This window comes from Bipolaris zeicola (genome assembly GCF_000523435.1).
Source record: "Bipolaris zeicola 26-R-13 unplaced genomic scaffold scaffold_54, whole genome shotgun sequence".
Taxonomy (NCBI): Eukaryota; Fungi; Ascomycota; class Dothideomycetes; order Pleosporales; family Pleosporaceae; genus Bipolaris; species Bipolaris zeicola.
The window spans coordinates 80,692-93,058 of NW_006912103.1; the positions used below are offsets into that span (position 1 = coordinate 80,692).

General features: G+C 51.0%; 6 protein-coding genes across 6 annotated transcripts; 5 read left to right on the plus strand and 1 right to left on the minus strand.

Moving 5' to 3' along the window:
* Positions 1 to 17: 17 nt before the first annotated feature.
* On the minus strand, positions 18 to 665 carry COCCADRAFT_35906 (uncharacterized protein; the record flags this gene model as incomplete). The annotated part of the gene is made up of 1 exon (XM_007713068.1): positions 18 to 665. One exon carries the CDS (start codon positions 663 to 665, stop codon positions 18 to 20), a length of 648 nt encoding a protein of 215 aa, XP_007711258.1.
* Positions 666 to 1,016: 351 nt separating this feature from the next.
* COCCADRAFT_93463 (uncharacterized protein) lies at positions 1,017 to 4,124 on the plus strand (the record flags this gene model as incomplete). The annotated part of the gene is made up of 2 exons (XM_007713069.1): positions 1,017 to 3,684; positions 3,757 to 4,124. 2 exons carry the CDS (start codon positions 1,017 to 1,019, stop codon positions 4,122 to 4,124), a joined length of 3,036 nt encoding a protein of 1,011 aa, XP_007711259.1.
* A 1,424-nt stretch (positions 4,125 to 5,548) lies between these two features.
* COCCADRAFT_93432 (uncharacterized protein) lies at positions 5,549 to 5,842 on the plus strand (the record flags this gene model as incomplete). Its single annotated transcript, XM_007713070.1, has 1 exon — positions 5,549 to 5,842. A coding segment is annotated over one exon (294 nt), but the record flags the coding sequence as incomplete, so codon positions are not given.
* A 588-nt stretch (positions 5,843 to 6,430) lies between these two features.
* On the plus strand, positions 6,431 to 6,668 carry COCCADRAFT_93444 (uncharacterized protein; the record flags this gene model as incomplete). The annotated part of the gene is given in 3 exon segments (XM_007713071.1): positions 6,431 to 6,484; positions 6,497 to 6,532; positions 6,585 to 6,668. The coding sequence occupies 3 exon segments, from the start codon at positions 6,431 to 6,433 to the stop codon at positions 6,666 to 6,668; spliced, it is 174 nt and encodes a 57-aa protein (XP_007711261.1).
* A 644-nt stretch (positions 6,669 to 7,312) lies between these two features.
* COCCADRAFT_25430 (uncharacterized protein) lies at positions 7,313 to 9,341 on the plus strand (the record flags this gene model as incomplete). Its single annotated transcript, XM_007713041.1, has 6 exons — positions 7,313 to 7,477; positions 7,547 to 7,687; positions 7,751 to 7,956; positions 8,011 to 8,466; positions 8,528 to 8,940; positions 9,004 to 9,341. The coding sequence occupies 6 exons, from the start codon at positions 7,313 to 7,315 to the stop codon at positions 9,339 to 9,341; spliced, it is 1,719 nt and encodes a 572-aa protein (XP_007711231.1).
* Positions 9,342 to 10,585: 1,244 nt separating this feature from the next.
* On the plus strand, positions 10,586 to 11,607 carry COCCADRAFT_93429 (uncharacterized protein; the record flags this gene model as incomplete). The annotated part of the gene is made up of 3 exons (XM_007713072.1): positions 10,586 to 10,666; positions 10,761 to 10,964; positions 11,029 to 11,607. The coding sequence occupies 3 exons, from the start codon at positions 10,586 to 10,588 to the stop codon at positions 11,605 to 11,607; spliced, it is 864 nt and encodes a 287-aa protein (XP_007711262.1).
* Between the last annotated feature and the right edge of the window lie 760 nt (positions 11,608 to 12,367).

Consider the following 12,367-nt stretch of genomic DNA (forward strand, 5'->3'; position numbering starts at 1 on the left):
GAGCTCACTGCGCTCCCTCAGCTTATATCCTCCTCTTCTGCTTCCCGTCTCCTTTCCCGCTCCTCCTCCTGCTCCTTCAAGTGCATAGCCTCGACCAATTCTGCGCCCTCCATGCCCACTTCGTCACCAGTGTTCTCGTCTCGTGGTTGTTTCTCCCGTATCGCCTTTTGTGCCTCGACCCTTTCCCTGACCAGCTTGGCAATGGCATTATCTGTCTGCACATGCAATGGCTTCATCTTCTGGTCCAGATCTCGCTTCAAGTCCCAGTTCGGCTTCTTGGGCTGTAACTTGAATAGATCCAGCCCCTTGTCTTCTGCCTTCTCTGCTTCTTGCTGGGCCTTGGTCTCGAGTGCCAACTGTTCTGCCTTGTACTCTAGTGTGTTGGTGGGGTCGGAAATCGGCAGGTTATCGAAGCCCAGCTTAACGTTTCGTGTTTCCGGGTCGTAGTTTCTGCCAGAGAGATATGTCTTCACTACGGAGGGTTCTGCGTCATCTTCGGTACGCGTAAGGGCTTGCGAAGGCTCGGCTTGGTCCTTGGTAGTAGACGATTCGGCAGCCTCGGGCGCGTCTGATATTTGTTCTTGCTTTCTCTTGAGCGACTTGAGCTGTGCAAGGCGTGATTTGCGGTCATTGGCTGCTGCCGATAGTGTCTCGTGTGAAGACATGGTGAGAGAACTCTGGGTTTGCGCCGGAGAGGCTACAGGGCTTGCTAAATGAGGGCAGGATTTGAGGATTATGACAAAGGCTCGTGATTTGCACCCAAATATATCCCTCAAGTCTTGGTGGAAACCCGAAAGCGTGGTTGGTTGGCACAGATGTGGTTGCAGTGATAGTTGAGTTGCTTTGGTCGCGACTTTTGCGGAGAAGAGCTCAGAGGTTGGCCCTGTTTCCCGGCTAGCGCGTTGGACCACATGCGCACTTTGTCAACTTTTCCTGCAACTGCTCAGCACGACACTATATTGTCGACTCCACCACGCGTCATGGCTCGATGAAGACGGCGACATCTCCATTCTCCCATGCCCCGAGTCCGCGTCCCCAATGCTAGCTTCATCGCCAGCGCGGACCTCCCCGTTCTTCCGTTCCTTGCACCGAGGGCCTTCGCCGAGTCACTAATTCTAGGAAGTACTAGGCCACACAATCAAAGGGGCAATGCTGCACAGAAAGAGAAACAGGCCTCCTTTGGGCTGCCGAAATGCTCGCGACGGATAGATGGTATTGGCGAGGCTGGAGAGGTCCAATTGAAGTCTGACTCGACATGTGGCCAGCATCTCAGGCAAAGGAAACTTGACGCGGGGCTCCTTCAGATGCCTACTCTTTGGTGGAGAGAATCACATCATCTGAGTCCAATCAAATTTCTCCATGCCGAAATATCTACTCTTACCCGACAGCATGCACGAGCGTATGCGACCACTGCATCTCATTCAAGTCCGCCGGCCCCAACTAGTCCGCCCAAAAGCCGACACCGTCGAGCTCAGTCAGGTCGCACCTCTTCAGTTTTGGCTAAACATGCACCTCTGCGAGCTGCCAGACGGGCCAGGGCACTAGCTTTGGAAAGGGCTCGACTGCTCAATTATGTTTCCAGACTACCGTCCAATCTTTCACCTCTCCAACGGATGAAGCGTGGGCCCTATAGGTCTCTTTCTCGTCGCGTGTCCAACCTGGTCCATTGGAAATCGAGACACCTAGATCTTAGGACAGAAGCCCGTCGCTATAACAAAAGGTTCACTCTCAACCTGGCCTTCGCAGCGCTCGACCGTGCCCTCTACACCTCTCTGCGGCAACACACGCGAAGGATCGTTATAGAACACGATCCGCAGTGCGTGCAATTAAGCCGCAAAATTTTCCCACCTGACACCCCAATCGGTTCGCATATGGTATGGAAAAACTGGATCGAGTTTGATGTCAGCACAAGAAAAGCCTACGCCCATCGGCTGCTTATCTACCTGTTGGATCGCGTGCCCGGTCTCGCACTGCGATTCATACAAGTCATAGCCAATGACCCGCTTTTGCGAGGCCGAAAGACACAAGCTATTGCGGATGGGCTTGGTCATCTCTCCAAGATTCATACCAGAAAGCAGTACGGTGCTCGTCAAAAGTGGGGTACGGATCCAATGGCGCATAAACGGGTGTTTGTTCCTGCATTCGTGAACATCTTTAGTAAATCTTTGGCCTCTCAACCAGATATCTGTTCACAAGATTTGCTATATAATCTGGTTGAACTAGCCGAAATCGATGATCTCAAGAAGTTGTTTAATTGCCTGGTCCAGCACCGAACGCGCATTGGATTCGACACCATGTTGCACTACGCCAGCGCTTTCGGCGAGGCTGGTGAGGTTGAGTACGCCTTGAAATGTCTCGAGGAGCTGAGAGTGAGGTTCAATGATGTAGCATGGAAATCAGTGGTCGAAAGAGAAAGATTACGCTGGACATGCGCTACGATACTTCGCAAGAGCATGAGTACAAGCCACAATTTCCACCAAACTCCCTCCATAGTCGCTGCTTTGGTACGCTTGGGGATCAAGATGGACATTCTGCTTTACAATATAGTCATGCACAATGCTATGGGAGCTGGCGATTACACCACAGCCTTCAAGGTGTACAATACTCTAGAGAGCAACGGGCTCGAACCCAGCCCGCATACCTATTCAATCCTTCTCCATGGGTGTACACTGCAAAGTAATCCATCTATCTTCCAGGATTTTGCTACACACTGCGCGGATATAGCACAGCAGACCAAGGACTCCTGGCTAGCAACGGATTATCTGTACTACTTGTATGTACGTTACCAGGCTGATGTTGACCCTGGACAAAGGTCTGCATTACTGTGGAATGCCTACCTGAGATTCTTTCAAGTAGCGCTACTGGAGCCGTTCCTCGCATCAGGAATGATGAATCCAGGACCTGCAAGGATGGAGCAGGATGAAGCTTTGTTGGGTTCTGTAAAGCTTCCGCCTCCTTCTGTGGCTCTGTACGTGATGATGCAAGCAGAAATTCAATCAGCGGCGGTTATAAGCAACCAGCGAGTCCTCAACTTATACAACAAGTTCACATCGGTCGCCACGCAAACCAATGACCCAGCCTTTAGAAACCTGGTACAAACCCCGATTATCTGGAACGCCTTCCTCCTCGCCTTCAGCCAGAAGCAACAATTTGCAAACGCATCTCAGGTCATCAAAGACATGAGCGAGAGTGCGACAAAGCCCAATATATACAGTTGGAACATTCTGATGCAAGCCTTTTTCAAAACAGGTCAAGTGCAGGCGGCTGAGCGTGTATTCGAGATTATGCGCAACAGGGGCACTGATCCAGATCAATTCACTTACGGCGTCTTGATCCGAGGATACGCCAAGGCACAACTAGTCGAGCGAATAGGCGAGACGATGCAGCATCTCGAGACTGAGCAAGAGCTGAAGCCTGACTTGTTGCGGGCCTTGGCTGCAGTTGTCAACCGACGACAGCTCATGTTAACGCTAGAAAAGGACCGACTAGACAAGGAAGTGAAAGCACAAGAGAATGCAGCCCGAGAAGCAGAGGACAGGCGGGTTAGGTGGCAGCCGCCATTGTTTGAGACGGCAGATGTGGGTGTGGCAGGAGCAAGTGAAGAAGAGTCGGCAGGATCTGATGTGGCGATCATACCACATACTGAGGATGTGGACAACAGCTCTGAACTCCCAGACACCACTCGTCGTCAGCAGCAAAATGTCGAAGATGCGGATATTTTCGGCTTCCTCTCAGATGAACAAGTCGACCCCGCAGCTGCTCTACCGGCATCTGCTACATCGACAAGTGCCCGTCCCGCCTCTCGGCAGTCTTATCAGGAGTCACAAAGGTCCAGGGGCCAAACCAATTCCACCACTGCGGATTCCAGAGACCCAGAAATCCAATACAGAAAACTCCAAGAGCAATTGGGTCTCTTGGGCCATTCACAAGCCTCTGCTACAGGCCAGGACTCTGAACTTCAGAGTCCAGAACCATTGGGTGCAAGTATAGGCTTCAAGAGCGTGCTTGGCAAGAACAAGGCCGTAGTGGCTAGCAAGCGTAGCGTGTCAAAAGGACGTATCAGGCCTAAGATGAAGCGGGAGAGATTGGACCGGCCTTTCTCCGATAGAGGGACGCCTGGATAGCGTGGCATGTAGTTTATATATATGTATTTATCGTGACGTGTATACATTTCTTTCCAAAAAAAAAAACAGTGGAGATGGTGGCATATGGCACCGTGCACAAATCACAAATCAAAACTGAAAAAAGTCTCGCAAATGTCACTCAATGGCGACCAATGAAGCCAACCAAAACAAACGTATCAATCGTGACCCGTGTTAAACTTTCTACCCTCCAACGGACTTTCTTCCACACCTCGCCTTGCGGCTCGGCACATTAAGCCGACATCTGCAGTCCATTACTCAGAACAGCCCACTCACGCCTACGCTCTCTCTCTCTACATGCTCGCACCTCACACATACATCCCCCATCGCCCCCAAAACCCCCCTTTGGGGTGAGGAGTGAGGGGTGAGGGGGGGAAGGAAGGGCAAAATAAGCCGCAAAACCAGGGGTTGGGGTTGCGTGGGCAATGGGCGTGCATGTGGCAACCACACACACAGACACGCACAGGCACATTTGTATTGAGGCACAGAGCGGAAAAGGTAGCCGTGTGTTACGCCTATTTTCCACGGGCGTCAGCGCAAATTACTCGTTCGAGGCATGGTTGCATGACGTTACACGACGTTGGGCGGCTAGAGGGCCGTTGGCATCGGTGAAGCATAGGTACGGGAATGGGGGGTTCGGTTTTTTTTCTTGGGGGAAGGAGGGAGGGGCAGGTGTATCGTGCAGATTATGCCGGGTCTGGGCGGGTTTTGATGTGCAAGTTTATGTGTGGAAGGGGGGGCGGATGGGGTGTGGACATGCAGGGTCTAGATTGCTGAGGCGCAGATGCGCGCGCGGGTTTTCATTTGGGTTAACGAGGGAGGGGGGGTGGGTGGGGAGTAGAAGTCTAGAACGGGGTGGTACAGTACATACGCAGTATGGAGAAAAGGCTTTTGTTACTTGGATGTGTGTGTGTGTGTGTGTGTGTGTGTGTGTGTTTTCACATGCGAGATTGTGAGCTTTACGGTTGTGAACTGCAATGTTAGCCATGTATGATCGGTGGTGGTTTACTGCTGCGTGAAACGTGCGTGAGTGGCAGAGGAGAAAGCGTTGCGCAGCGCCGAATGACACGCAGCGGAATTGCGGGTAGTTTCGATAAAATGGAAAATAATGGAAAGTAAAACAAAAGAGTAAAAAAGCACGAGCAGGACGGGTAATGTAGCCGAGATGGGATTGTGCTGTATGCAATTGTGTGTTAGTATGTGCGTGCGAGGGCCTCGAGGAGTGATTTAGTGGTCGGAAACTGTATCCGCAGTTTTCACCTACAATCTACACCTGGGTAGTGTAAATTGCCCGGTTAGGAATTGGTTGTGAGAAAAAGGAGAGAAAGGATGCGAGTCAGTGGGTTGGGCAGGTGTGTGTATGGATGGAAGGATGGATGCGAAGCGTGCATGGTTGACGCCACGTCGGGTCAGACGATGAGCGGGTCGGCCAGGTATTCCGTGATTATCGGGGTTGGAAAGAGCACGACATGGGTATGCGAGGGACGAGGCGTACCGTGCCTTGGTGGGCGCCGGCTTGCAGAATGCAGACGCAGCAGGGTGAAAATGGAAGTATCGCGAGTGCACTCTGCTTGTGCATTTGTGGAATCATTGTACTCTGGGTTTTCGAGAGACAGGAACATGCGATGGTTATGGAGATTGGCCCACGCAGGTTAAACCCCGAGGTATACACCAATGTCGCGGTGTCTATGTTTCCATGAAGAGAGAATCTACAGTGTGTGAGCGGACTGCCCTGGGGCCTGATCATCTCTTGTGCGTTGTAAGTTTGTAAATGATTTGCTTTTTGTGGGGTTACGTGCATTGGTGTAGAGCAGAAGGTTTGATGGGGGTCTAAGAGATGGTGTGGTGATAAGGCTCCATCAAAGTCTACTCCATATTCGTCCTTGAACTATAAACAATCCCACATCGCGCAGTCGGAGATTGACATGGCAGGTTGAACACTTGGTGATACAGTGCATGAGCAAGTGCTGAGTTGTTACCAATGCTTCTTTTACTCGAATTGGAACAGCAGCAAACTACACAACATCAAAGGGCAACTCAGCCGGAAGTATGTCGCCATCCAGACCATGTGCGTAAGCATACGTTTCCCAAGGATATGACGTGAGTAGTGGCATTTACGGAACGTTTGAGATGAAAGATCTCTCGACGGGTGTGGGAGTGCCGTGCCGAAGTGGCAACATTTCTCACTGACATGACAACCCCGCAAAGAAGCTGCACCGAAGACGCGTAGAAGGGCCAAAAAATCGGGACTTGCTCCGCGGGGGCCTCTCTCCGCAACCCTTTATCCGATGTACCTTGCGAGGCTCAGTCTTACTATATGCAAGTGCAAGTACATGGTTCATGTATAGAGTAAGTATGTACAAAGTCTCCGCTGCAGCAACAGCACAAAAGTAAGTACATGATCCCATGGCAAGGCAAATCATGCCGAGCGTCGCCGTCTAGTGCTACCTACCCTCAATTACTCGAACCCGTCAGATCGATGTCACTTCCAACACGCTCCGCACAAACTCTGACCGTCCCCCCTAAGATGGCGTGCAAAAACCCCCCCATCTGCAAAATGACGTTTCTTCCCCCGACCTTTGACGTTTTCACGGTACAATAGTATCACCGGGGCGGAAGGGCCCAAGCCGCAAAAGGTCAAGAGGCAGAAGCTGAGAGGCTCAAAGATCGTCCCTGCCTCCGACAATGCACCGCAGCCAATTACGCAAAAGAACACGACGCGGTCATAACTTTAGCTTAACCCAGTCAAGCATCTTTCCCATGCGCAATCCGGCTTAGTGCCCGTTTTTTTTCTTCTCTCTGCTCACTCGGTCAGTTGGCAAGAGGTATGACGTCGATTGTTTCGACGCAACACACCGGAGCATGATGATCTCTTAGGGGTTTCTTGATGCCAAACTTGCATTACGCGTATGGGTTTTTTTTTTCGCGAGCTTTACGACGACTAGGAGCATGAGGAGGGGGAACGCAATGACAGTTAGACCCTTGCAGGGTATGACGGCATAGAGGAAGCATGGAGAAGCTGGGGGGGAGTTCGTCAGTACCAAGTGTAGTGTACTTACTACTATATGTAATGACGTTTCCCCCTCACCATCTTCAACGGCTCGATTATTTACTTTTGCTGTTCGCTTGAACAGTAGTCTTTCTTCGATAAAAAAAAACACACTACGCAAATGGCGATACTCGATCGGTTTAGAGGGCGCGATAGTACGTCGACTTCCGAGTCGACGGTGCTGGAGAAGGATGTCGAGGCGAAGCCGCAGATGCTCAAGGGAGGCATGAAGGAGATTTTTCGAATGCGGATTATTGCCATGGCGATTATTGTGTCTATGGGTGGTGTAAGTGCGAGTGGATGAGCAGGGTGGGTTGTGTGTATGTAAACACAAAGCTAACTTGTGGCCATGTAGTTCATCTTTGGATACGACACTGGACAAATCTCGGGTTTCCTTGAGATGCCGGATTTCCTGGAGAGATTTGCGGATAATAGGGATCCACAGACGGGAAAACGGTCGTTTAGTAATTGGAAGTCTGGGTTGATTGTTGCGTTGGTAAGTTTCGTGGCTATCCTAAGTAATCAGTGGTTCACACATGAACTAACGGCTGTCGTGTAGCTGTCCATTGGTACTTTGATGGGCGCCTTGATCGCAGCCCCGATTGCCGATAAATTCGGCCGCAAATACTCGATCGTCTTCTGGAACATTATCTTCTGCGTGGGCGTCATTGTGCAGATCACTACAACAAACGTCTGGTACCAAATTTCACTCGGACGATGGGTTGCCGGTCTTGGTGTTGGAGCACTATCTGTTCTCACGCCCATGTAAGTCATGATCATCCCGAAACCTTGGAGATCTATACTCACATAGCACTACAGGTACCAATCCGAAACCGCACCCCGCTACGTCCGTGGCGCCCTCGTGTCCTGTTACCAACTCTTCATCACCCTCGGCATCTTCACCGCCTACTGTATCAACTTTGGCACCGAAAAGCGCCGTAGCTCATACGCATGGAAGCTCCCCATGGGCATCGGCTTCATCTGGTCTGCAATCATGATCGCCGGTATTCTCTTCATGCAAGAGTCTCCCCGATGGGAGTACCGCAAGGGAAAGACGAATAGTGCAAAACACACTGTCGCCTTGACATATGGTGTTTCGGAGGACCATCCCGAAGTGCAGCGTGAGATCCAGGAGATTCAGAGGAAGTTTGAGGCGGAACAGGCGGGTGGGGGAAAGCATCCTTGGTATGAGATTTTTACCGGTCCAAGGATGGCGTACCGTGTTTTGCTCGGTGTTGCACTTCAGGCTTTGCAGCAATTGACAGGTGCAAACTAGTAAGTCTTTCTTTTCCACTCAACGCTCAAGTGGTCTTCCAATGCTGACAATTGGCCCCAGCTACTTCTACTACGGAACCACAATCTTCAACTCGGTCGGCATCCAAAACTCGTTCGTAACATCCATAATCCTCGGCGGCGTAAACTTCGGCATGACGATCCCCGGTCTCTACGTCGTCGAGCGGTTCGGCCGTCGTCCATCACTCATCGTCGGTGGCCTATGGATGTTCATGTGTTTCCTGGTCTTCGCCTCGCTTGGTCACTTTGCTCTCACAAACGCGGATGGAACGTCCAACCAAGGCATCGGCTACGCCATGATCATCTTCGCCTGTCTCTTCATCGCCGGATACGCAATGACATGGGGCCCCATCATCTGGGCTGTTGTTGGCGAAATCTATCCTTCGAGATACCGTGCTAAATGCATGGCTCTCGCCACTGCCAGCAACTGGACCTGGAATTTCCTCATCTCTTTCTGTAAGTTTCTACACATATTCCCCCGTCCCCCTTGAACTGGCTCGGCTAACAACTCTTGTCTAGTCACACCATACATCACATCGGCTATTGACTACCGCTACGGCTACGTCTTCGCCGCATGCTGTTTCACCGGCGCAGTAGTCGTCTACTTTTTCGTCTGCGAGTCCCACGGCCGCACCCTCGAGGAAATCGACACAATGTACATTCTACACGTCACACCGTGGAAGAGCAAGCATTGGGAGCCGCCCGCCAACGAGGAGCTGCCCGCGCTGGATAACACATACCTGACGCCTGGAGCGAGGGGTATCAAGAAGGGCAACGAGGCCAGGGCACCCGAGCAGTCGAGGAAGGAGAGTATACCGACTGGTGATGTGCAAGCTAGCGGTGCCAGAGGGGAGTAGTAAGAGTTGGAGTTGGAGTGAATCACGTCTGATGAGTAAACGACCTGGCACGATTAGATATATGCTTTTTTTTCCTTTCGTTCTTTTGCTACGTTCAGTAAGCAAACTGTATTACTATCACTTGGCATATTTGCATGTTACATAACGGACATGACTTGGTGCTTTTTTTGTCAAATGACAAAATGCAAATCTTCATTTGTATACGAATGCCTATGGAAACCCTGTGATGTAATTAGCATTGAGTGAAATTAGCAGGTGAAAATCTCTAGAGTCATGGAAACGAAGATGTGCAGCAGATCATTATCATTACACGACATCTCAATGACGACCACTTCTGTAAAAAAAAACAAAAAATAGGGACTTTTCTGAACAGACATGATGTATGATGATGGTTCATCCAAATGTATCAAAAAGTTTTTCCGAAAAAAAAGAGAAAAAGAATAGTTCGAAGAATCCCGAGAACAAGCTCAGGCACGATGTCCCCTTCGTGGATCGAACACGATACCTCCAGATTTAATGACCGAAGTACTTCAGTCTGGCGCTCTCCCAATTGAGCTAAGGAGACGACTTTTTGATGAAAATTTACCCTTCATTGCTGCTTATAATCCCAACATACATGAGACAGTGGGAAGTAAGCTGCCGTAAGCTATACATCCATATGCATCTGCAAGGGGGGGAGGAGAGAAAACGAAACCAGTCGTTGAATGCGGGGAAACAAGGTGTGGCGCTAACGTGACAATCTTCCCCCCCCCCCAACCATTTTCAGCTGCGGAGATTTGCAGCTAGGAGGGGGGCACAACACATAAAGTATAAATGGAAATAAAATGGAAACGAGCGGGTAAGTTTGTTGTGTGTATGTGTATATGTGACCACCGAGCTGGGTTTTGGTGAGGGACAACGAGAAAACTGGCTTTCGGTTTGGCGCGGAAGAGAACAAGCTACTGGGTCAAAGTCCTGACATCATGTGTGTTCCGTCTCCAATGAAGGGCTGACTATCTGTGTGTTTATTGGAATTGGGCCGAAAGGCACGCGCGGGCTGGGGAATTTATTAGATGAGCAAGAGCTGCTGCTGATTTCCATTGTTTGCTTGCCCGCCCCGCAATTGCTTCTTTTAAATATACGCGTTACGCGTCGTCTTTTGTTGTTTCTCTCTCTCTCTCTCTCGCACACCCCAACTTTCTTTGTCGATTCTGCATAACTTTTATCGGGCACGTGTTTTGGCATAGCTGGGCCCACATCAGAGCATGGCGATTGTGCAAGGATGGCTGCCGCCATCGCGGGAGAACTGGGAGTTGCTGTGCTGGATTTGGCAATTCTTTCCGTTGGTAAGAGGGACACGGTGGCTTGCGCTGGGGGGTTGCTTTTACGAGTACGAAGAAGAAACTTGACAGGGCTGACTAGTTTGTGCAAAACGTATAGTTTACCCTGTCGCAATGGGTGGTCGAGTGGTACCCTCAAGGCAAAACTTCGGTCGAGTCACGGCTCAATGTCAATGGAAAGATTGGATGGGCGACGATGGAGTCGGTGGGCTTCATAGCGCTGTTGTATATCATGGTAGCGCTGCCAAAGGAGCTGGGGATTGAAGAGTTGCCATGGGGTAATTGGACCATGGCCGGATGCTTTGTAAGTGTGATTTGTGAAGGGGAGAGAGAGAGAAGAGAGAGCAAGAGCTGAATGCAAACACTAGGTGATCCACTACCTCTACCGTGCAATCCTGTCGCCTCTATTTTTGAATCCGAGTATGTCACCGATGCACTTGTTTGTGTGGATGGCGGCGGTTGTATTTCAGCTGTGCAACGCCATCTCTATTGGGGGATACCTTGCGGGTTATGGGCCGACGTCGCAGTACGAGTGGGCAGGGCGTACAGAATGGATGTTTGTTGGGCTTGTTGTGTGGTGCTGGGGACTAATGGGAAATATGTTCCACGATGACGACCTGCGGGAAATTAGGAGAGCGGCGGATCGGAGGCAGCGCAAGTTGGCCAAGGAGGAGGGCAGGGCGGTGGAGAGCGTGGACAAGGTGTACATGATACCAAAGAACGGCCTGTTCAAGTACGTCTTATATGCACACTACTTATGCGAGTGGATTGAGTGGGCAGGGTGGTGGATGATTGGGGGATGGAAGTGCCATCCGGCGCGCTCGTTCCTGCTCAACGAGTTGTCTACAATGGTGCCACGAGCGCTGCAGGGCAAGCGGTGGTATGAGAAGAAGTTTGGTAAGGAGAAGCTCGAGGGTCGCAAGGCGGTGATCCCTGGGCTGTTGTGATAGGTCACGGGGTTTGTTTTGTGCACGGGAGGAAGGAGCGAGGGGCTAGGCTAGTGAGTAAGCTCGTAGGATTGGATAATAGTGAAAACAAAGGGGCAAATCAAGAGAGGCACGGCGTGACATGAATCAAATTGGGTGGGGAGAGTATGCTGATGATGGATGCTTTGTGAGCAATGGCGGGTAAAGGGCAATTGTTGTATTAGCGTCGGTGGTGGTAGTGGTGTGAGGTGATTAATCTAGTAGTTAGATGGAGTACATGAGCGTATAGAGTAGGTGGGTGTTGTTGTTGGCGGATGGCGCATTGCGGCTTCCTATTACGAGACATGGGTAGGCGGTTGGCAGCACCTGAGTCGTGGATAAAGCAGAGGTGACACGAGAGCACGAGGGCAAGCAATAGAGGCTGCTGGCTGCAAGGCGCCGAGGGAGCCATGTCCTCTGTCTGCTGAGACGGGCTTAATATAGAGTGGCCATGCAGCCAATGGGAGGCGGAGCACGGGCGGAAATGAAAAGTAAAGCTGGTGAAGAAAAAAGCGAGGGGATGATGTTATTGGAACCAGGATAGGGCCAAGGGGCCCACGGGCAATGACGATGGTTCACGTCGGATGATGGCATGGGTGGGCAAGGGTGGCATGGTGGTGTTTGGGTAGGGTAGTTGTCTGCGATGTAACTGCTGCATACACACGTTGTACACCAGCGTCGACTTGGCTGTGGTGGTAGTGGGCGAGGTGAGTGAGATGGATACGTATCCAGAGAGAGGCAA